At 39.6% G+C, this 25,159-nt stretch overlaps 1 protein-coding gene across 6 annotated transcripts in view; it reads left to right on the top strand.

Moving 5' to 3' along the window:
* MYOM2 (myomesin 2) overlaps window positions 1-25,159 on the top strand; it is a 158,476-nt gene that overhangs the window by 57,566 nt on the left and 75,751 nt on the right. For all 6 annotated transcript variants that reach the window (XR_008891211.1, XM_056565676.1, XM_056565678.1 and 3 more), the window contains 2 exons: window positions 3,973-4,160; window positions 14,203-14,329. Coding sequence is in view for 5 of the 6 variants with exons in the window: in XM_056565676.1 (XP_056421651.1) it covers window positions 3,973-4,160; window positions 14,203-14,329 (315 nt within the window). In the remaining variant the exon portion in view is untranslated. The remainder of the gene's footprint in view (window positions 1-3,972; window positions 4,161-14,202; window positions 14,330-25,159) is intronic.

Genomic DNA, 25,159 nt, shown 5'->3' on the forward strand with positions numbered 1-25,159 from the left:
AATTGAAGAGAAAGCCCAGCCCAGAAGGGTGGAGTAGTAATTCACATGCTTTATTTATTCAGATAAAAGTGCTAATACACACAGAACAGTTGAGTAAAAATGACGCATTTCAGGTGCTCATGGCACCCTTACTCATACACACCTCAAACATGTCACTATTACTCTGCTGTTCTATGTTTGTGAACACTTTTATCTGAAAAAAGAAAGCATGTAAAGTCCTACTGCCTCCTTCCATGCTGGACTTTCTCTTCTATTACCTAATGGTGTTGTCCTGCACATGTCTGTGGTCATGATAAGGTGTCCTGAGGGCACTGAGTGTACAGAAAAAGTACACACTACATATCTTTAACTTGTTCTGACCATGTTGGAATATGCATAAAGACCATATAATAAGTGTCTCATAGAATGGGGCTCATCTGCGTCCAAAGCTGGGGAAAAATCTACAGTACTGGCAGAAATGCAAAGGGTTGCCTTGTATTCCTGCTGCATATTTCACGGTGCATTTTTCCTGATGCAAAATAATCAATTGATATAGCCTTAGGCTAAATTCACATGGCCATTGTGCTGCAACCTGTTTTAGCACAACTGACAACGCCAGGTTCTGATGGATCCCATTGACTTGAATGATGTCCGGTATTTTAGGGGAGTTGAGTGGAGAAAAAAGACCAGACATGCAGTATTTTTTTCTCCGCTCAACTCTCGTCCTTCCGATGGACTGAGCGAGAGAGCTCCATTTACCAGAGCACCACGGCCATGTAAATGAGACCTTCGGGGTTGAGGAAACAGTGTAACCTTAGATAATTCAGCTATATTTTTAATCTCAAATTTATTTCCATTGTTCTAGGAGGTGGTATTCAATATGGTAGGTCCATTCAGAGAGTGTGTTCACGGGCACAATTCATTATCACTTGTTTTTTTTATTAGTTTTCACAAATCACCTTAAAAATCACTTTGTACCTTTAAAAGCACATCATGCCATCAATAACACTGTTATGTTTCTAACTCACTTAAAGAATTGTCTGTAATTGAATTTTCCCATGAATGTTCAATAAAAGAAATAAACATCAGTGAAACTGCAAAACAAGGTATTTTATAATAAAAAATTAAGCACAAACTAATGAATATTAGTATTTGTATTAATACAAACAAATAATAAAAAAGGCAATGGCAAGAAAGAGGATAAGGCTTCTTATGATAAAATGGAAGGAAATTGATTAGTTTCATATCACAAGATTTTGAAAAAGCCAGACTGTCTCAATTTTCACTTGGTCATCATAACCGTCCATTTCAATAGGTTAGAATAGAACCCTGTACGGTCATCCATAAAGAGTAGTGTTTCCCAATAGTCATAAAATGATAATGTACACAGCTTTGTAATAGCAATCCATTACCTTAAATGCCACATATTATATGCTTTTACGATAGGTCAAGCCAGGCTTCCCTGCAGAAGTTTGTAAAAAAAAAAAAATAGCTTATTGAAGAAATGGTGCTTTATTTCAAGTTTTTTGTGTGCTTTTAACCCCTTAACGACGCAGTACGTAAATGTACATCCTGGTGAGCTGGTACTTAATACACCAGGACGTACATTTATGTCCTATGCATAACTGCGAGCATCGAAGCGATGCTCGTGTCATGCGCGGCAGGTCCTGGCTGCTGATAGCAGCCAGGGACCCGCCCGTAATGGCAGACATTCAAGACCGCACGGATGTCCGCCATTAACCCCTCAGATGTCGTGATCAATACAGATCACGGCATCTGCAGCATCGCTGTACTTTGAATGGATGATCGGATCGCCCGCAGCGCTGCCGCGGCGATCCGATCATCCAGCATGGCAGCTAGAGGTCTCCTCACCTGCCTTCCACTGCTTCCATGGGTCTTCTGCTCTGGTCTGCGATCGAGCGGACCAGAGCAGAAGATGACCGATCATACTGATCAGTGCTATGTCCTATGCATAGCACTGAACAGCATTAGCAATCGAATGATTGCTATAAATAGTCCCCTATGGGGACTATTAAAGTGTAAAAATAAAAGTAAAAAAAGTTTTTAAAAAAAGTTTTTAAAAAATTGAAAAACCCCCTCCCCCAATAAAAACGTAAATTGTCCCATTTTCCCTATTTCACCCTCAAAAAGTGTAAAATAAATATTTTATATACATATTTGGTATCGCTGCATGTGCAAATATCCCAACTATTTAAATAAAATGTTAATTATACCGTACGGTGAATGGTGTGAACGTTAAAAAAAAAGTCCAAAAAAGCTGCTTTTTTTTTTTTTATAACATTTTATTCAAAAAAATGTTTTATAAAAAAGTATTAAAAGTTTTATATAAGCAAATATGGTATCAATAAAAAGTACAGATCACGGCAAAAAAAAAAAAAGAGCCCTCATACCGCTGCTTATACAGAAAAATGAAAAAGTTATAGGTCTTCAAAGTAGAGGGATTTTAAACGTACTAATTTGGTTAATCAGTTTGTGATTTTTTTTAAGTGCAACAGCAATAGAAAAATGTGTTATCATGGGTATCATTTTAATCATATTGATCCAAAGAATAAAGAACACATGTCATTCTTACCGTAATTTGTACAGCGTGAAAACAAAACCTTCCAAAATTAGCAAAATTGCGGTTTTCTTTTTAATTTCCCCAGACAAATAGTATTTTTTTGGTTGCGCCATACATTTTATGGTAAAGTGAGTAATGGCATTACAACGGACAACTGGTCGCGCAAAAAACAAGCCCTCATACTAGTCTGTGGATGAAAATATAAAAGAGTTATGATTGTTTGAAGGCGAGGAGGAAAAAAACGAAAACGCAAAAATAAAATTGTCCTTAAGGCCCAAATGGGCTGAATCCTTAAGGGGTTAAAAGAAAGCAATGTTCATTATCAATTCATGACGATGCCTAAACCTGCTCTTTTTTTATATATATATTTTTTTGGTTACTGTTAAACTTCAGACAATATCATACAGCTTTAAATAGGTTGTACAGGATTAGGACAACATGGCTATTAATTCCCAAAACAGCGCCTCACCTGTCCACAGCTTTGGTGTGGTATTGCAGATTTCCCAGTTACATAAATAAATTTAACTTGCAATACCTGACAATGCTCATTTTCTTTAAAATGACTCTTTTAAGGGTCTATTCACACGGCAGACTTTCTGCCTGCGGAATTCTGTCTCAAATGAAAGCCCATAGACTTCTATGGGATTCCGCACTCCCATTCACACTTCTGAATTTCCGCTTGCGGAGTTCCGCTTGCGGAGTTATGGGCTTTCATTTGAGGCGGAATTCCACAACCGGAAATTCTGCCATGTGAATAGACCCTAAGGCTAGGTTCACACTGCGGAATCTCCAGACGGAAAATTTCGAGTGCGGCCAAAAGACTGCAATGTGGTCCTGAAGAATGAGCAACGCCATTCTTCAGGCAGATATTTTTAAGCGGATTTTCCGTTCACAAATTCCGCTTCAAAAATTCTGAAGTGTGAACTTGTAAACGCAAAACCCATTCACTAGGCTTGTGCATTTTAGCAAGCAGAATTTCTGCATGCAATTTCAAAATGGAATTGCAGGCAGAAATTCCATAGTGTGAACCTAGCCTAATAGTGACAAGTGCCTCTCGAGACTCAATACATTTAGGTTATCCAGTCTACACTTGCATCCCTTTACTTGACTGCCTTATATAATGACAATCATGGTCTTATAAACCGCTACTGCTGCCTGCGCCAAGGTTAAGAGTTTTGTTCTTAATAAGTGATACTGCTCACTTTTATGCATTGTAATAAAAGTCACATTTGACTTTTTTCAAACACAGTAGAGCAGTAATAGAGATGTTTTATTCCCTTCAGTATATTAATAATTATTTGTATCCACCGCCAACTGGAGTCTGTGTATAAAATAAAAATATTTGCTCATCTAGAGGTATTTAGAGAACAGTTAAAGCTCATTATATTAATATGTTTCCTTTCTCTTGTCAGCAACTCCTTCACATCCATATGGAATAACCCTTCTAAATTGTGATGGCCAATCCCTGACCATAGGCTGGAAGTTACCCAAATTTACTGGAGGAGCCAATATCACTGGATATTATATTGATAAGCGAGAGGCTAATCATTTGAATTGGCATGAAGTGAACGGTAAACAAGTTCTAGAAAGAATCTATAAGGTTTGTCATCAGTTTGTCTTACACTTGAATGTTTATGCACGGTATGGTATGGGTCCTTTTACGTAGTTAGCATGGGATGATGTACAGGTATAGCATTTTTTTATGAACTTTTTCTATAGGTCAATAGTTGGTAGTGAAAGGCCGTCTAAATGATGGATGAACTGTATATGCAGCAGTTTATTTCCATCATTGTCAGCAGAACATTACCTATTTACATGGGAAGTGTGCTGCCAACTAGTGTTGGGTGCGAATATTCACATTTCAAATTTTTATCGCGAATATCGCAAATTCGTAAATTCATCAATATGGCAAATATATTCGCTATATATTTGAAATTACCAATATTCGCATATTCCATCTTTTCACTTGTGGGACAATTAGAATGATGCAAATACACTTGTCAGAGGTTATCAACAACATCCCTAGCAACCAATAGTAAAGTTGCCCACCCCCTCACTGTTTTCTTCCTCAAATATGCGAATATTACGAATATGGGAAATTTGCAAATATTGGATGAATATTCATCTATATATTCACAAAATATCGCAAATTCGAATATGGGCAATGCCACTCATCACTACTGCCAACAAATGAAGATGTCTAGGGCCACACAACCTTAGCGATTGGCTAGTCCTTGACTGGTTGTTGTGCCTTTTACACAGGATTTTGATTACCCACAACCTTCATAATGAAACTTCTGTGTGTTACTTGCAATGATGACAACACCAGATTATGGCCAAGGTAACAATTATGGGGGGGGGGGGGGATTTATCAAAACCTGTGTAGTGGAAAAGTTGTGCAGTTGTCCATAGCAACCAATCAGATCACTTCCTTCATTTTTAAAAAGGCCTCTGAGATATAAGCATTTGCTCATTCTTTAGCTGGCAGTATTAACACTTTACTGATTTTATATATATGTTCCATTAAAAAAAGGGAAACCGATAGGGGACAGGGAATACTGTGAGGAATAACAATCATATCGCAGAATATGTTGGTGTTATATAATTGATGGAAAATAAATGTATGCAGTCATATTTAGAATGAAATATATACAAGTGAAGTCATTTTGCACAGTATAAGACTGAAGGCAACTTGAAATAGCACTTTAAGTTTAATGGGATTTAGCACAATTGTGGTACTTTTTTCATTGACAGACTGATGCATTTAGAGTTCATATGCCAGGAATACTGTGACTAGTAGATTTTAGCAGTCATCAATCTGTCAGAACTCAATGAGATAATATACCATTGTGCGCTCATGAAACAAATTACATCTGCAAGTAATTTGGACAAAGCAGATCTAATAGTACTTTCACACAATTATTTTAGAGCTTACTCTATCTCCTAGTGATGAATCTTTATCTCTTCAACAGCTCTTAGCTAATGGAAAGGTTTCCTTAGTTTTTAATCCCTTCAATTTTTTTCCTATAATTATGCATTATTGTAATAGTATACACTATAAATCGCAAGGGTCTGGGTTAATTTTATACTTCCCTATTTCATTTTGTAGTAAATTGAGTTATAATATTATACATAAAAATGAAAGACATATCTTGTTTTAAATATTGATACATGTCGCTAAATGGTGTACAGACAAAAGGCCTTTTGCAATGCAATCTAACTTTCTTTTAATGATGTAATTCTAGGTTAATCTGTATTTTTTTAACATTTTTTTTTACCTTTAATCTCCAGCCCTTGGTGTCCAGTGGATTAAATGTTTTATATTTGCTGAACAGGTTAAAGATAATCCATCAGCTCTATATCATACTCAGCTCTCAAGTGTCAAGGAGGCATTGCCAAGCCACAGCATGCACAAATCCTACCCCCACCCCTCTCTGACCTGCGTTATTGATGTATAGTGCTACTCTTCTAGCAATGAGCCTTGTATATGTGTCAGTGAAGTCATGGTACGCTGTTAGTTGGCAATACCTTCTTGACACTTGAGATCTGAGCATGATATAGAGCTCATGGATTCCCTTTAAAGGACAAGTCTCATGCTGACAGTACAGAAAAACGTATCCCCTATCCGCAAGTTTTAGATTGTGGGCGGTCTGAGCACTGTGGCATCCCGCAATCGCCTGTATGGAGCTCCAGCTCTCCCACAGAGTGGCGCATCATGACCCCCGCCTGAAGCGGGGGTTGCCATGCCCCCTCCATATATCTCTATGAGAGAGCAGAAGATTGCCAAACGGCTCTCCCATAGAGATATATGGAGGGGGGCGGGGGGGTCATGAAGCATCACTCTGTGGGAGAGCCAGGGCTCCATATAGATGATTGCGGAGGGCCACAGCGCTCAGACCCCCCGCAGTCTAAAACTTATCCCCTATCCTTTGGATAGGGGATAAGCTTTTCTGTACTGTTGGGCATGAGACTTCTTCTTTAATGTCCTTTTGCAGATGTCCTGTGGTTTTAGACAATGCTAAATTAAATGACATTTAACAAAGGTGATATATGGCATATAACAAATAGGAATGTGGGATGGTTTGCTGCAAGTATACATAAAGATCCAAGTAAAGACCAACATTAAGTGAAGAAATGGCCTAACAATGTAATCCTAGGAAATAAGGCCCATAACACTCAATAGTGAGGAAAAATGAAACACAATAGCAAAGTAAAAAGGTACAATACAGACCACTGCACAAAAAACACCCGACACGTGTTTCCTGACCCCTTTATACAAGGGTATATGGCATGTGAAGGTGTAGAGATGACATGCATTGCCACTAAACTTTATATACAACACATGAATTTTAAAAGCAGCCTCATGAAATCTGCTGTGAGCTCACTACATGTGAACGTACCCTAAGAATTCATAAAGCCATAATATGCACCAACGGCATACCCTTGAATATAATGATGATTTTGGCATTATTAAGACAATAAATTCGCAGCTAAGATACCATTTATTGCTTTGTGATAGCGCCTACAGTAAATGGATTGTGTAAATGCCATTTGTTTCTAATTGCTGTAATTGTTTAGCGGCTCATTGTTTACAAGCTCATTACAGTATCAGTCAGAGAAGTACCACAGAAGCAGCGTGCTATTATTGATCACATTTCCCTTTCATAATATAAAATAAAGGGATTGTTTGAAATAAGCAGCAAACAATAGTCACGGTGCTTAAAAGCTTCTTTACCAATATGACATCTAATTGAGGACTATATTGAAATGAACCAAATGAATAGCTGGTGCATATAATCATTATAACCTATTAAAGGGGCATGTTTATTAAAACCCGTGTAGAGGAATAGGGGAGCAATTGCCCATAGCAACCAATCAGATCGCTTCTTTAAAAATGAAAACAGAAGTCTTCTCCTCTGTTCCTTTGCACAAAGGATCCTAGGCACCACAAATAACAATATCCACAGATATACATACCTAACTACTACTTCTTAAAGCGGACCTGTGTCTAATCCCCCCAAAATGAGATATTACTGGGGTATTACTCAGGGTACCCTGATCACACACCTCTTTACATTCTCTTGATACACCCTTCCATTCCTGAGATATGAGGATTCATGGTTTGTCTGTCAATTCTGAAAATTAGTCAGATAGGCATGGGCATCAGATTATAGGCGGGATTATACAGTCAAGGGGAATGTAGTAGATTGAAGGGCATGTATGCCTAATAAACACTACCTGACTATATAATCCCGCTCATCAAATGATTAAAATTCCATTATTAAAATGAAGTTCACACCCATCTGACTGATTCCCTGAAGTGTCAGACAAAATTTAAACCAACATATCTTGGAAATGGAAGGGTGTATCAAGAAACTGTAAAACAAAAAATAAAAAATAAATTATTCTGATGCCCTTTAGACAAGGTTTGTTTTTTATTCCTCTTTGCTTTCTGTGACTAATTGGTTAAAGGGGTCCTCCGGTGGAAAACTATTTTTTTTAAATCAACTGGTGCCACAAAGTTAAACAGATTTGTAAATTACTTCTATTAAACAATCTTAATCCTTCCAGGAGTTATCAGCTGCTGTATGCTCCAGAGGAAGTACTTTTCTTTTTGAATTTCTTTTCTGTCTGACCACAGTGCTCTCTGTGGACACCTCTGTCCATGTAAGGAACTGTCAGCAGACATTCAAAAATAAAATAAGTTCCTGTGGAGCATACAGCAGCTGATAAGTACTGGAAGGATTAAGATGTTTTACAGTTTTGTACAGTTTTGCACAGTTTATTATAATAAGATAAAGGAATGAAACCAACTGGGGCCGGGCCCCTTCTCTATAAGAGCCCTGTACCTTTATAATATGTGCGTCCTTGTCCTCTACTGTATATGAAGTTTTATTTATGAGTTTTAGTAGTTCACCAAGCTTTCTTAGATTGTCACCTCCATGTCTTGTAAAATAAGAAAACAAAGTACTGTGCTACAGTATCACACACTAAATACAGTAACTCCTAGACATGCTGAACTTGGGATATAAATAAGCTTTATACCACTTAAGCTATAAATAAGCTATAATAACCACTTAAGTATTCAGGGTGTACCTGTGCGCCTCCGTTCCCGAGTCCTTAAATGGGCACTGTCAGATTGATATGTTGTAAAGCATGCAAAACCAATAGTAAATTTTCAGTATTTCATACTGAAAAAGCAAGCCAAACAACTGCGCCCCCTGCCTGCTTGAACACATACTAGTCCTGCTGTGTCCATGCGTCATGGACCCACTTCCTTGATTGACAGATGTGAGTGCAGGGTTCACAGCTGGAGGAAAAATCCCCCCACTGTTAGCTTGTGTCCCGCTACTGTCAGTGAGGACAAGCTGGGAGTTGTGGTTTTGCTAATGCTAGGGAGATGTAAGCAGACAGCATACTATGGGAGGGGGCGGAGACCTGCACAGTGAGGGAACACCCCCTCCCTTTAAGAGGAATTCAGACTAGTGAGCTAAATTAAAGGGGTTCTCCGCCCCTGGCATGTTATCCCCTATCCAAAGGATAGGGGATAAGATGTTAGATCGCCGCGGTGCCGCTGCTGGGGAGCCCCGGGATCCCTGCTGCGGCACCCCGCTATCATTACTGCGCAGAGTGAGTTCGCTCTGTGCGTAATGACGGGCGATACAGGGGCCGGAGCAGTGTGACGTCATGGCTCAGCCCCTCATGACATCACGGCCAGTCCCCTTAATGCAAGTCTATGGCAGGGGGCGTGACGACCACCACGCCCCCTCCCATAGACTTGTATTGACGGGGGCGGGCCATGACATCATGAGGGGCGGACCCCGGCGATCTGACATCTTATCCCCTATCCTTTGGATAGGGGATAAGATGTTTAGGGGCGGGGTACCCCTTTAAAAGTGTAATAAAAAAATAAAGGTGCTAGATGTACATGGTCAGGATTAGGTACTGAGTGATATATAAAAAAAAAAATTGTTGGATCTGATGGGTGCGCTTTAAAGTAGAATATGTCACGAAAAAACTATCTCGGAATCAAATTAATAAGTAAAGCAACTCAGATATATTAATGCATAAAGTGACAGAGGTCAGATTTTCAAAAAAGGGCTGAGTCCTTAACCCCTTAAGGACACAGGGCGTACCCCTACGCCCCCGTTCTCGAGTCCTTAAGGACTCAGGGCGTACAGGTATGCCCTGTGTTCTTCCGGCCCCTGCCGCTCGCTGTGCAGAGACCGGACCAGGATGCCTGCTGATATCGTTCAGCAGGCATCCTGGCATATCGTCTAGGAGGGTCCTGAGGTCCCCCATTTTGGCCGATTCAGATCGTCAATTTGCGGCGATTCTCTGATGACCCGATAGCCCCGAAAATGGGGATGGTCGGAGATGTCAGAGACGTCACCGATCATCCTGAAGGATAGGAGCGAGGTGGCAGTGATGCCACCTTCTCCTATCCCCTGCCATCCCCTGCCATTGGTTGCTTAGTTGGGGCAGGGGGGGGGGTTGCAGTTGAAATCTCCGCTCTGCCCGCCCTTGGATGTCGGGGCAGAGCGGAGAGAAATGGTGGTGGGTACCGGAACAGTGGAGGATCACGGCGGGACAGGCGATCACGGCGGGATCGGCACAAGCAGCAGGATCAGCAGCGGGATCTGCAGCAGTGAGGAGGTGGCGGCGGAGCAGTGTTGAAGGCATCAGTGAAGATCAGTGGTAAGTGACCTTCACTGCTGCCTTCTAGGAGTTGCCAAACTGCTATACAGTGGTTCCCAAGCAGTAGCCCTACAGATGTTGCAAAACTACAACTCCAAGCATACTCAGACTGTCCAGGCATGCTGGGAGTTGTAGTTCTGTAACATCTGGTCCTTCTGATGTTGCAGAACTACAACTCCAAGCATGCCTGGACAGTATCAGCATGCTGGGAGATGTAGTTTTTCAACATTTGGAAGAGCACAGTTTGAACACCACTATACAGTGGTGTCCAAATTGTAGCACTCCAGATGTTGCAAAACTACAACTCCAAGCATGCACAGACTGCCCAGGCATGCTGGGAGTTGTAGTTCGGTAAAATGTGGGCCTGGGCAGTCTGGGCATGCTTGGAGTTGTAGTTTTGCAACATCTGGAGGGCTACAATATGGACACCACTACACAGTCTCCTCCAGGTGTTGTACAACTACAACTCCCAACATGCCCTTCGGCTGTCTGGGCATTCTTGGAGCTGTAGTTTTGCAACAACTGGAGGCACACTGGTTGCAGATTTTTTGAACAGTGGTCCGTGAAAATGAAAAATGTCATTATTCATTTGCACAGCCCACTGTTCCAAAGATCAGTCAAACGCCAGTGGGGGTGTAAATACTCACTGCACCCCTTATTAATTTATGTGAGGGGTGTAGTTTCCAAAATGGGGTCACATGAGGGGGATTTCTGCTGTTCTGGCACTATGGGAGGTTTGTGAATGCATATGGCACCTGACTTCAATTTCATCAAAATTCTGTCTCCAAAAGTCCAATGGAGCTCCTTCTCTTCTGAGCATTGTAATGCGCCAGCAGAGCACTTAACGTCCACATATGGGGCGTTTTCTTAATCAGGAGAAATTTGGCTTCAAATTTTTGGGTCCATTTTCACCTATTACCCCTTGTGAAAAAGAAAAATGTAGGGTAACACCATCATTTTAGTGTTGAAAATCAAATTTTCCATTTTCATGTCCAACTTCAAAGCAAATTTTTAGGGTTCACTATAATGTTAGGGTTCACTATACCCCTTCTTACATTCCTTGAGGAGTGTAGTTTCCAAAATAGTATGCCAAGCGGGGGTTATTTTACTGTTCTGGCACCATGGGGGCTTCCTAAATGCAACATGGCCCCCAAAAACCATGACAGCAAAATTTGTTTGAAAAAATCCCACAGTTGCTCTTTCCCTCTTGAGCCATGTTTTGAGCCCACAGAGCGATTTATGTCAACATATGAGGCATTTTCATACTCATGAGAAATTGGGATAGAAATTTTGGGGGGCTTTTTTTTCCATTTACCACTTTTAAAAATGAAAAAAAGGGGGCTACAAGAACATGTTGAAAAAGCAGATTTAGATTTTTCTCCACCACTTGCTGCTATTCTTGTGAAACACCTAAAGGGTTAACAAACTTTCTGAATGTCATTTTGAATACTTTGAGGGGTGTAGTTTCTATAATGGGGTCATTTATGGGGTATTTCTCACAGAATTGCCCCTCAAATTCACTTCAAACTTAACTGGTCCCTGAAAAATCCAGATTTTGAAATTTTTGTGAAAATTTTGAAAATTACTGCTATACTTTGAAGCCCTCTGATGTCTAAAAAGTAAAAACACGTCAACTCTCTGATGCCAACATAAAGTAGACATATTGTATTTGAGAATCAATACAAAATGTATTTGGAATATCCATTTTCCTTACAAGCAGAGAGTTTCAAAGTTAGAAAAATGGAAAATCTTCAAAACATTTTTTTTTTTTACCAAGAAAGGATGCAAGTAATGCCAAAAAATTACCACTATGTTAAAGTAGAATATGTCATGAAAAAACAATCTGGGAATCAGAATAAACGGTAAAAGCATTCCAGAGTTATTAATGCATAAAGTGACAGTGGTCAGAATTGCAAAAAAGGGCTGCGTCCTTAAAGGGGTACTCCGGCGCTAAGACATCTTATCCCCTATCCAAAGGATAGGGGATAAGACGCCTTATCACGGGGGTCCCGCCGCTGATCCAGCTGTCACGCCCCCTCCATAGGCTTGCATTGAGGGGGTGGAGCGTGACATCCTTTGGATGGGGGATAAGATGTCTTAGCGCCGGAGTACCCTTTTAAGGTGAAAAAGGGCTGAGTCCTTAAGGTGAAAAAAGGCCTTAAGGGTTTAAGGTGAAAATGGGCTGAGTCCTTAAGGGGTTAAAGGACAATTCTGGTTGTTTACCCTTTGTTAACACTTTTTTGAACACTTTCATTTTACTCTTTTGTAGTAGAACAATTCTGATTTCACAGAGAAAAGGTATAGGACAATCACATTTTCTTCTATTACCTCAAGAAGGTGTAGGCAGACTACAGATTACAATACTGTAGTTTATCATCTGTTTAGAGGGCACAGGCTGCCATAGAACAACACACAGGTTGCTGATAGCTTGCTTAGGGATGTTGGCTTTATCATCCCATTAATAAGAAAACCATAGGGGGCATCTGTTTATGCAATTTGTCGAGCTGTTTGTGTAGGAAAAAAACACAACATGTACTGTACGCATGTTGTAGAACAGGACAGACTCTCTGATCCAATATAATGGGCATTTAATGTGCCTAAGCCAGCACAATGAACATCCCTTGCTGGGAATGCCTAGTGTTTTGCAAGATATTCAGCTTTGAAGCAAATGTAAAGTTCTGTCTATATCCTGACTCTTATAAGTTCCATTTCATGCATCCTTTCGTTGAATCTCTTTAGGTACTTTAAGATGAATAATACAATATTTGTATTGAATCATATTTACTGTAAACACCTTGAGGAGGTAGACAAAGAACCCTATGTGCTTCATTACGAGACTTATTTGATTTTGCAGCTGTCATCTTCAATTTAGTGTTCTGTGTATACAAAACACTGTAAGAATAATGATGACAAACATTTCTTTGTGCACTGACTTGAGCGGGATGATTTTGGAGGCTGCTTTGTAGGATACCTACCGTATTTTTCGCCCTATAGGACGCCCCGGCGTATAAGACGCACCCTAGGTGCAAAATCTTTTTAGGTGCAAAATCTAAAAAATTAAAGATTTTGAACCCAATAGTGGTCTTTAACCTGCGGACCTCTAGATGTTGCAAAACTACAACTCCCAGCATGCCCGGACAGCCGTTGGCCCGCAGATTGAAGACCACTGCATAGGAGGTAATACTCACGTGTCCCCGCCGCTCCAGACCTGTCACCGCTGCCCTGGATGTCGCTCCACCGCTGTCGCCGTGTCCCCGTCGCTCCGGAACGTCTCTGCTGCCGGCCGGGTATCCTCGCTCTCCGTTGCCGTCATCATGTCGTTACGCACGCCGACGCACGTACGCGATGACGTGATGACGAGGAAGGAGAGCGCCGGCATACAGGGGATCCCTGAACGGAGATGACACCGAGGAGGCAGGTAATGTCCCTCCCGGTGTCCTGTAAGCACTAACCCGGCTATTCAGTCGGGCTGTTCTGGACCGCCGCGGTGAAATCACGGCGGTCCCGAACAGCCCGACTGAACAGCCGGGTTAGGGTCACTTTCCCTTCAGATGCGGCAGTCAGCTTTGATCGCCGCATCTGAAGGGTTAATACAGGGCATCACCGCGATCGGTGATGTCCTGTATTAGCCGCGGGTCCCGGCCGTTGATGGCTGCAGGGACCGCCGCGATAGGGGTGTATTCGCCATATAAGACGCACCGACTTTTTCCCCCCAGTTTTGGGGAAGAAAAAGTGCGTCTTATACGGCGAAAAATACGGTATCTGCAGTTTGAAGACTTTAGACAATTCCATTTGCTTTAAGAAACCTATGACTTATTGGTTTAATTTCATTCAATACTATTATTTTAAAGTGACAAAGTTTTTTCCAGCTGTTGTGACTTCTGTCTTGCTATATTGTTTTTGTATACAAACATTTTAATTCATTTCTAACTGATTGCTTACAGGTTGAGAACCTTGAGGAAGGTGCATTCTATGAATTCAGGATTACTGCAAGTAACCTTGCTGGTCTTGGCCTTCCTTCTGATCCTAGCGAACACTTTAAGTGTGAGGCTTGGACATCTCCTGAGCCGGGTGAGTAACATCCAAAACACTATTGCATTTCTGGTTGCAACAAGTGAACTATGTAAGCCTACATAAATATATAGAGGGAGATTTATTAAGAGATTTAGAGGTTTTTTTTGCTAACAAAAGTTGCACAAAAAGTTGCACATGCGCCTAAGCAATTTTTTGTGCAACTTTTGAGGGTAGGCATAAAGTATCAATCAGCCCTACCTAAGCAATTTTCAGTTTTCACTTTGCAGTGGTCGGAAATTTATCCAATGCGAAAGTCGCACGTAGGTAAAAAAAGAGAAATAACACATTTTTGGATTTCTATATACACATTCCTTATCTCACTAAACTATTTTTAAATTTACCCTAAATTATTTTCTTTAAATTAATTTATTGCTGGCAAATAAATCACAGTTAGTTCAGGTTGATGATAAAGGAAACCAATACCTGTTCAAAGTTTTAGTTTAATTCCTTACATCCATTTTAGAATTTTGTGTTAAAATCTAATGGCAATGAAAAAAAACAGTCACCTGGATATGAAAACCTATCTTCAGATTGTATGGCACAGACTTATTAGTCAAAAACTGGAGGGATTTTCCCATAACAACCAAACACAGCTAAACTTTATATTTTATTGTTAACCCTTTCATGACCCAGCTAATTTTTATTTTCTGGATCACGTTTTTTTCCTCCTTACCTTCTAAGACCCATAACTATTTTAATTTTTCGACTGCCAGAGTCGTATTAGGGCTTATTTTCTGTGTGCTGAGTTGTAGTTTCCACTGATACACTTTTTTTTTTTATCTTACAATGTATTACAAAGCAAGAAAAAAATTATATGTAGGGCAAAATTGAAAAAAAAAAATGGAATTGCACAATTTTGTAGGGCAATAGTTTTTTTGGAGTTCAAAATACGGTAAATCTGACATGTAATCTTTATTCTATGGGTCAGTATGATTCCAATGATACCAAACTTGAATACATTTTTTTTTTTTATGGTTAAAAAAAAATGTAAACCTTGAAAAATAAAAGGAAAACTTTGTTCATTACCATGTTTTCACCCCTATAACTTTTTTATTTTTACACCTATGGAGCTGTTTATAGGTTTGTTTTTCTGCACCATTAGCTGTAGTTTCCAACGGTATCACTTTTTATTAAATTTTTTTGGAATGTAATGTAACCAATAATCTGCAATTTTGTCATTTGGAATTTTTTTTACGTTTACGCCGTTCACTGTGCAGGACCAGAAACATAATTATTTAATAGTTCGGACAATTATACATGCGGCTATACAAAATATGTGTATTTTTTTTTTGTTTGTACAGTGTTTTATTAATAAAATAGGAAAAGGGGGATTTTATTTTTTATTAGGGAAGGGATTTTTTTATATTTATAAAAACATTTTTAACTTTTTTTATACACACTTTTTGGCCCCCCCTAGGGGCCTATCATAAGCTATCATCAGATGGCTTACATAGACAAGGTAAGGCCTTGGGCTTCCCTAGCAACCCATAGCCCACTAGACATCAGGAAATAGCGGCATTTAATGTTTAAAAGCATTACATTGACGGACATCTGAGCGATCTCCGATGTCCGTCATTACCGGAAGATGTCAGCTGCTAATAGCAGTGGACATCTCTCGGTCATGATGCGGACCCGACCCACGGGCCCCCATCATGTCCGCCCACCCGACCCATGACTTATACATGTATGTTATGGGTCGGAAAGGGGTTAAGATATAAAAGCTGAGCCATAATTGGTTGCTATCAGCAAATCACTCCAGATTTGCCTTGGGCAGATCAATTATTCTGGGCTGTAAATTCTAAACTACTAAAGGTTGGGTTAAGTTGTACAGTGGGTAGGACTCTAATTTTTTATCCTTAGCATAGAGAAGATTCTAAGAGTCCCTCATAGTTTACATTCAATTACAAGAAGTCCTAACACTGGGATATCCTGTGATCAGTTTCCTCTAAGTAGACAAGCTTTTTAGAGATACCAGAAAGTTTATATGTTGTACTTAAAATACTATAAACTTCCTAAAAATGTTTCTAGAAAGGTTAGAATTCTTCTAAATATAGATTTAATGACCTTTTCGAGGGATTGTATAATAAAGTAGCAATCTTTGCAGATCATACTAAACTATTTAAAGGGGTTAACACAATAGAAGACAGTGCACTGTTGCAAATGGATCTAGATAGGTTGGAGGCTTGGGCTGGGAAGTGGCAGATGAGGTTACACTGAAAAATGTAAGGTTATGCACACGGGGAAGAAAAATCCAGACTGGGATTATGTATGAAATGGGAGCACAATTGGGACGACTGACATGGAAAAGGACTTAGGAGTCTTAGTTAACAGTAAATTTAGCTGAAGCGACCAGTGTCAGGCAGCTGCTGCCAAGGCAAAAAAAATAATGGGGTACATCAATATAGATGCCCACGACGAGGAAATAATTCTACCACTGTACAAATCACTAGTCAGACCACACATAGAATACTGTGTACAGTACTGGGCACCAGTGTACAAGAAGGATATAGTGGAGCTGGAGAGGTTCAAAGACAGGCAACAAGAGTAATACGGGTAATTTAGTTTAGAAATAAGAAGGCTCAGGGGCAACCTAATAACTATGTATTAATATATTAGGGGGCAGTACAGAGATCTCTGCCATGACCAATTTTTACCCAGAACTATGGGGCAGATTTATGAAAACCTGTCCAGAGGAAAAGTTGCTGAGTTGCCCATGGCAACCAATCAGATTTTTTCTTTCATTTTTCAGAGGCATTTTCAAAATTAAAGAAGCAATCTGATTGGTTGCTATGGGCAACTCAGCAATTTTTTTCTCTGGACAGGTTTTGATAAATCTCCCCCTATATCTATAACAAGGGGGCATCCTCTATGTTTAGAGGAAAGAAGGTTTCTACACCAGAACAGATGGGGTTTTTTACTGTAAGAGCAGTGAGACTGTGAAAATCTCTTTTGGAGGAGGTGGTCATGGTGATCGCAGTAAGAGAATTCAAAAGGGGTCTGGATACATTTCTGGAGAATAATAACATTACAGGTTATGGATACTAGATTTATAAGAACAGAAAATTGATAGGAATTTTTACCTCTAGTATTAGGGTTTTCTGCCTTCGTCTGGATCAACTGAGCAGGGTATCATTAGGAATATAGGTTAAACTCTGGTCTTTTTTCAACCGCATAAACTATGTAAGAGAAAAGAACAGGGGGTAGTACCCAATTATGACTTAAATGCAATCAATAAGGGTGATCTATTTTGTCAAATTCGACCTAGGGACAATATTGGATTAAAATAATCATATTCATCCACCAAAAACAAAAGAAACCCAGAAAACAACTCAATTGTGGACCTCACTTGGTCAAGAGGACCCAACATATAGTACCCATGTACCAACGCGTTTCCCCCGTTTGATTCTATATGGAATCCTCAGGAGACATAAATCCAGGGGTGTCAATAAAACACAAGGGTCAATAGTCAACAGAAATGACACAAGTAACCCAACTTGGTAAAGTAACCACACAAAGATAATACAACAATACAAGTGTAGATGATTGGTTACTCAAATAGATGGGACATAGTAATAATCATATGGATAAGTAAAGAGATCAGGTCATCAAGAAATTAGGTCATAATGCAAGAAAGAGAGAACCGAGCCATGATACTGCCACTCAATGCCCCCCTCGATTATGAAAATGCAGGCCAAGCTTATATCCTTCTTGGTCTATTAAACGTTTACTGAGCATTTTGTGTACTTTTCTGAAATAATTGTTACTCTGCTTTTCCAGTTATATAGAGAAGGTTTTCCTTTAACTCACTGCTGAGTGCAATTTATGTTTGAAGTGTCATGGTCAACTCAATGTGAAGGGAGTCACTAACAAAAAATCAAATAGACTACTCATGCCACCATTTATTTTCAGAATAATATTTTGTTGGCTCAGAAGATAGTGTTAAGATTGATGGAAATCTGCATGTTTCTTCAGTGTATTTAAAGCAGCATCATATAGCAATGTGCATGATATTAAATGACTTGCAGTTGTACTGAATCTTAAATAGAGTTGAAATCGAGCAAATCTGTTTATTCCCATCTAGTTTGATCTTACTTAGAAATACATGATATCATATGATTGTAAAATCCTGCATTGTGCACAAATGAATAATGAAAATAGCATCAGAAGTTATCTACATAAGAGGCAGCTAGATGTTATATGATGTATTACATCTCTGGGAAAGGCTCCACTATCTACCTTTGAGTATTTCAAAGTAATGTCACCGAGATACCAGAATAGGAGCTCAGACTGATTATCAGTCAAAAGTCATGATCAATATCTGGCATGGCTTTTTTAGTTTTACTTTAAATGCGAAAATGTTGTTTGCATGATGAAACATAACACATAGTGCCGTAATGGGAAATGCAGAAACTGTTTGAGAAACAGGGTTTAAAAAAAAAGCAAGGTGACATTTAACAAATGTCAAATGTCACGTAGATGGACACAAATAAACAATGCCTACAGTCTATAGATTCAGTGGCCTAAGTGACCTTAAATCATAGTACATCATATAAAAGCAGATTAAGAGATTGGGGATTAGATAAGAGATTAGATTATGAGTCACAAATATTAGACTTGGCCATTTATTTATTGAGAAAAATAATCCAAAATGAAATATCTGTAAGTGTCTTTCAGTATCTGCTATGCCCCCTTATGTAGCAATAACTGCATCAAAATGTATTTGGTACTTGATAAATTCTGCACCTTGGCTTGGTGGAATTGTAGCCCACTTCTTTGTAAAAAGCAAGTTTAACTCTATTGTATTGGTGAGTTTCCTCCCATGAACTACAAACTTTAGGACCTTCCACAACATTTCTACTGGAATTGGCTGATACAATTTAGAAATCATTGTTCCATCAATGATGGCATGCCATTTTGACCCAGATGCAGTAAAACAGGCCCAAACTATGATACCACCACTGATGATATGATGCTTTTTAATGTTGGAATGCAGTGTTTTCCTTTCTCCAAACATAAGGGTTCTCATTTAAACCAAAAAGCTGTATTATGGTCTCATCCATCTATAAAATATTGTTCCAATAGCCTTACGGCTTGTCTAGGCATTCTTTGGCAAACTGCAGACAGGCAGCAATGTTTTTTGGAGAGCAGTAACTTCCTCCTTGTAGTCCTTCCATGTGCACAATAGTTTCTCAGTGTCCTCCTGATTATTTGAGGTTACCTTGGTTTCTTTTGTGGCCTTGAAGTACCAATATTCCCTAATAGCAGTGAAGTCTTTCAGCTGCATAATCCACCTTTCCAAATTGTCCTGGAATTGTTTTAGAAATATAATAAAGAGTTAGGGTATGTTCATAGGCCAGAATTTCTGTGCGGAATTGTAATGTTCGTTTATCTGTATTTTGTATTTTCTGCTTTGGGTCCTGTTCAGACATTGTTTGTGTCTGAACAGTTTCTGTATTAATTCTCCCTGGGAAGAGATAACCTTCCTGACTTCAGCACTGGGAGTGGATATAAGACCTCTTCAGGTGCTGTTCTGTGCTGGTGATTAGACCTGTATTCCGGCCATGTTGGCTTGATGTTCACTATGTCTGTCTGTGCACATATCCTGAGTTTTAACCATGGTTATCTGTCCTGCTTGATACATAGACTGCTTTGTTTTAGTACATTTGGTGGGTTTTAGTATTCTTGTATGTTCGTTTTGCTTTTGCTTTGTGTTGCCTTAGTCTGTATTCACATTGTGCATTTTGTCAGTCCTGTTTTAACCTTGTTTGATCCTGCAACTCCAAGGATAGAATTCTGTTCTGAGCCTTGGGCTCATCCGTCTATCTAAAAGTGAGTGAGTCTTTTGTCTGTACCCATGTTTTCTTGTATTTAGGATTTTTGTTTCCTCCTAGGCCGGTATCCTGATCACTTGGTGGAGAGTGCTCGCTGGCTAGGAGCCTATGTGGCTTTGGTATTAATGTCCCTCCATGCTTGGAATGGGGTGCCTAGTGTGTTCCTTGTTCTGCATCCAGTGTGAAAAGTGCTCTTGATTTCCTTACCCGTTTAGTGTTCTGACATTTAGTTAACCTGTTCATCCCCTGCATCTCCTGGTTTTGTCTGCTGTATACTTATTCTCATATCTAGTCTAGTTCATATTATCATATCTGCCGTTAATCTTCTTTGGGGTTTCTGAACTGTTTGTTAGTATGCTATATCCTGCCTTGTTTGTATCATATATCTGCTTGTTGGTTCCGTAATGTTCCTGACTTGTTTCCCAACATGTACAGTTGGTTTGTTTTGTTTGACTCGTACGCCCAAGCACTTTAGCGCAGGAAGGGACCGGTGCCCAGTTGTTGATCCATCGTTTAGGGTGGATGAGCAAGTAGACATGGAGAGTGGTCAGAAGTTCTGCCGAATGTACTGTCTTATGATTTAAATGGGATTCTGCAGTCCCATTCAGACACCAGAATTCATATGTCTATACTGTACAAAGATACATACTTTTTTATTACTATACTTTTAATTTTAAGCCTGCTCCTTCTTGAAACTTTGAATCGATCCAACCCAACAGAGAAAAAGCTATATACTTCCTTTCCCATAAAGACCTGATGCTAGTTTTGGCAGATGTAGTAGCCATTGTATACTATTATGTCAAATCTGCAAATGTCAACTACTTTGACAAGCTTGACTAATTTCTGTCTTATCTGAGAGTTCACTATCTCTGGGGGAAAAGTGCAGTGGGGGAGATGATACTTCATTATTAATGGAGCCCCAGGGGTAGTTGATAGCCCTATAAAGTATTCTGTACATAGTAGGAAGAAAAGGACACAGAACCATGACCATGATAATCATAACCTTTTGAATACAAGAACATTCGAGATGTTGTTGGTGCTCATTGCTTTATTGGTCTTTTTTTCTTAAAGGAAATATATCAGACACAATCAGAAAATAGAAGAACCAAATGAGAAAAAAGAATATGTTTTAATTATGTTATGTGTTATTTTTTTTCTATTTTTCTTCTTCTTCTACTTTCTGATTGTAATTTTCTTTTCTTTCTTTTTTTTTTGTACATTATTATGGGGGCACCCATCTTGCTTGAGTTTTTTTTTTTGCAGAATTTAGATATATGATCTACAGCAAAACTCATTGGTAACAATAAACTGCAACTGGCCCTATTCACTTTTATGATGGATGTTTCTAAGCCTCTGGAGAGGTCATTGTACAGGAAGGAGAGGCTGAACTCTGACCATCATCTACTGTGATTATAAGTCTCATCTGTGCACTGGTATCACTTGCAATCCTGTATGTGATGATAAGGAGGACATTGCTGAAAAGTGTGCTATATAGAACAGAAAGTGTTAGTTTATTATTATGCCTACTTTCCAGAATGAAACTGCTATAGTTTTAGGTACAATGCAAAGAGATAAGATATAATTTTAGGTAAAACCAGAAATGGGTTCAAAGTACAGAAAAAAATGCAAATCTTTGTATTGGAGATTTTCTCTGGTTCAGTTCCAATCCTAATTTTGGCTAAAAATACTGACTAAAATGTGATTCTTATTAAGATTAATATATATATATATATATATATATATATATATATATATATATATATATATAAGAAAATCAACAAACATTTTTGAAAAAAACATGTTTAACATAAAATTCTAACTTTTTAAAATTTCTAACTTTTTACAAAATAAGTATATTTTAAATTGTTGTACTCTTACCCCTCTAATTTTTTTTTTATGCAGGGCTTATTTTTGAGCTGTGATCTGTAGTTTTACCTGTATCACTTTTGCACATATATGACCATTTGATCACTTTGGATTTTTTTCGGAATGTGATTTGACGAAAAAATAAGCAATTTGGAAATATATATTGGTTTTTGCATTTGCAAAGTTTACATTTCCGTATGCATTTTTTCTTTTCTTTTCAATTTGAACAATGGGAAAAGGGAGATTACATTTTTTATTAAGGGTGGGGCTTCTGTGTGTTTAATTTTTTTTTATAATTTAACTTTCACTTACATCCCCATAGGGGACTTTTACATACACTACACAGCCTACATGCATACACAGTCTGACATGGTAGCTGCCACTTACTGTCACTATGCTTAAAATCATAAACCAATATAATAGTTATCATTATGAGAAATCATTATGAACGTGTAATATACCATTTGCTGAAGATAGCCTCTTACATTGACTATGAATGATTCATAATGTGTATGATGTTAATTATGCTGTAAACACATTTTTTATTCTTCGGTTTACACATGCTATGGGTTTAGTGTCTTAGAAAATAATGGAACACATGCTAGATAGTTTATCATTTCTGGACATGCGCTATTGTGATGTGGCAGTGACCCATGTATGCTGTATGTAAATAAGAACAAATACCCAACTGAATATGACAGCAATAGCTTATTGACTTGGAATTGGAAATACATGGACATTTATTTAAACCTCTGCACTTTGGGCTTTGAAGTCTTATAGATCAGTGGTTCTCAACCTTTTTGGAATTTATGCGCGAGGGGTACCCTCGGACAAAAGGCGTGTTCTTACCTTTATACTAATGCAATACTTAATCCCCTTGTGCCATTATTCCCCCTCCATCTTAATCTCCCTGTGACATTATTCCCCCTCCATCTTTATTCCCTTGTTATCGGATTTAGCAAAAGGGGATCAGAGGAATGGCACAAGGGGATTAAGATGGAGGGGGGGGGATGGCGCAAGAGAATCAGAGGGAGGGGAGATAGTGGCACAAGAGGATAAAAATGGAGGAGGGGGGGGGGATAGCCATATTAATCCCCTTGTGCCATTATCCCCCCTCCCTTTCATCCCCTTTTGCCATATCCGATAATAATATCACAAGGGAATTAAGATGGAGGGGGGATTATTGGCAAATGGGGAATAATATGGATGGGGGGGAGTAATGATTAACCCTCCCCCATCCATCTTAATCTATTTTGCCATTATTCCTATCCCCCCTCCATCTTAATGCCTTGTGCTATTATTCCCCCTCACCCTCCTCTCCCTTCCTCCCTCCCCTCGATCCCCAATGCTAATATATATATATATATATATATATATATATATATATACACACATTTAAAACCCTCCATCCGTTCCATACACATATATTTCACTTTTTTTTCACTTTACCAGGCCTCCTTCAGTCCCGTGTGGCCTGTCCTTGGATGCAGCGTGTCCCGTTCTGCGAGGCTGCACTGACATGTGACATCCCCGTGCGCTGTGCGGCACCTCAGCACAATGTCAGGGGAGGTCACATGTCTCCCTGGCAACCACGCAGCTCCCTTACAGTAGCCCGGCCACAGCTCCGGCTGCGCTACTGTACAGAGAGATGCAGCGGCTATGCTATGCCAAATACTGGCCAATGCATGGACAGTATTTGTCAGCGCATTTGTATAACCCCCAAACAACCAGTGGCGTACCCCTAGGGGTATGGGTACCACTGGTTGAGAAGCCAGGTTATAGATGGTCCTACTCATTAACTGACAACCTTCTCTGTATGAGTGTGCATAGAGCTTCCTGTCAAACAATGAGTAGGACCACCCTCTGGACTCCTCAGCCCAAATTGACATTTGAGGTTTAAAGAGTACATATATATATATATATATATATATATATATATATATATATATATAACCGTTTTACATCTCTTATGGTGCAAAGTCAATGAGTACTCTGCTGCTAGCCAAAATCCATACACAGTCTGTATGAAAGGGGACAAGGGAGAGGGCCTTAAAGGGGTACTCTGCCCCTATCATCTTATCCCCTATCCAAAGGATAGGGGATAAGATGTCAGATTGCCAGGGTCCCGCTGCTGGGGACCCCCGGGATCTCCGCTGCGGCATCCCACTATCATTACTGCACAGAGCAAACTCGCCCTGTGCGTAATGACCGGCGATACAGGGGCCGGAGCATGGTTACGTCATGGCTCCGCCCCTCTTGGTGTCACGGCTCACCCCCTCAATACAAGTCTATGAGAGGGGGCATGGTGGTCATCAAGCCCCCTCCTATAGACTTGCATTAAGGGGCGGGCCATGATGTCAAGAGGGGGCGGATCCTTGATGTCACGATGCTCCGGCCCCTGTATCGCCCGTCATTACGCACTGAGCGAGTGTGCTCTGTGCAGTAATGATAGCAGGGTGCCACAGCGGAGATCCTGTGGGTCCCCAGCAGCGGGAGCCAGGCGATCTGACATCTTATCCCCTATGCTTTGGATAGGATATAAGATGTCTAGGGGCGGAGTACCCCTTTAATTCACGTGTAGGCTCCTGAAAATAAGGAGAGGCAGCTAGGTTGTCTCTAGTCATTGTAATACAATGTACTTTGTGTATGTGTGTGTGTGTGTGTATAAACTGGAGGGAAGGTATACACAATCATATTATATAGAAGTGAACACATGTTCTTATTATAGTCAAAATGCCTGATAAATGATAAAATGAGGTCATGTGTACAGCTCTGTATAGTAGACTCATTTACAGAGGGTCATAATAAAACCGATCTGTTTAATTTAGCTACTCAGGTACCCCGCAGAGAGACTAGAGATACACACAATGTAGCTGTAGAATAAGCCCCTTATCTCCGTTTTCCCTATCAGTTAATATTCATACACAATTTTCATAAAGACTGTATAGATGAAGAACTAGGAGCAGCAGGAGGAGCTTGGGGTGGGGCCCTCATTGATTTTGGACCACAACAGATACAAAAAAATGTTTGTATATATTTCAAAGTTGTATCACATATTTAACTTTTTTTTTATAAATAAATAAATACATTTTCCTACAAAAATGTATACTAATTCTCTCAACTAAACATT

Source organism: Hyla sarda, chromosome 3 (genome assembly GCF_029499605.1).
Source record: "Hyla sarda isolate aHylSar1 chromosome 3, aHylSar1.hap1, whole genome shotgun sequence".
NCBI lineage: Eukaryota > Metazoa > Chordata > Amphibia > Anura > Hylidae > Hyla > Hyla sarda.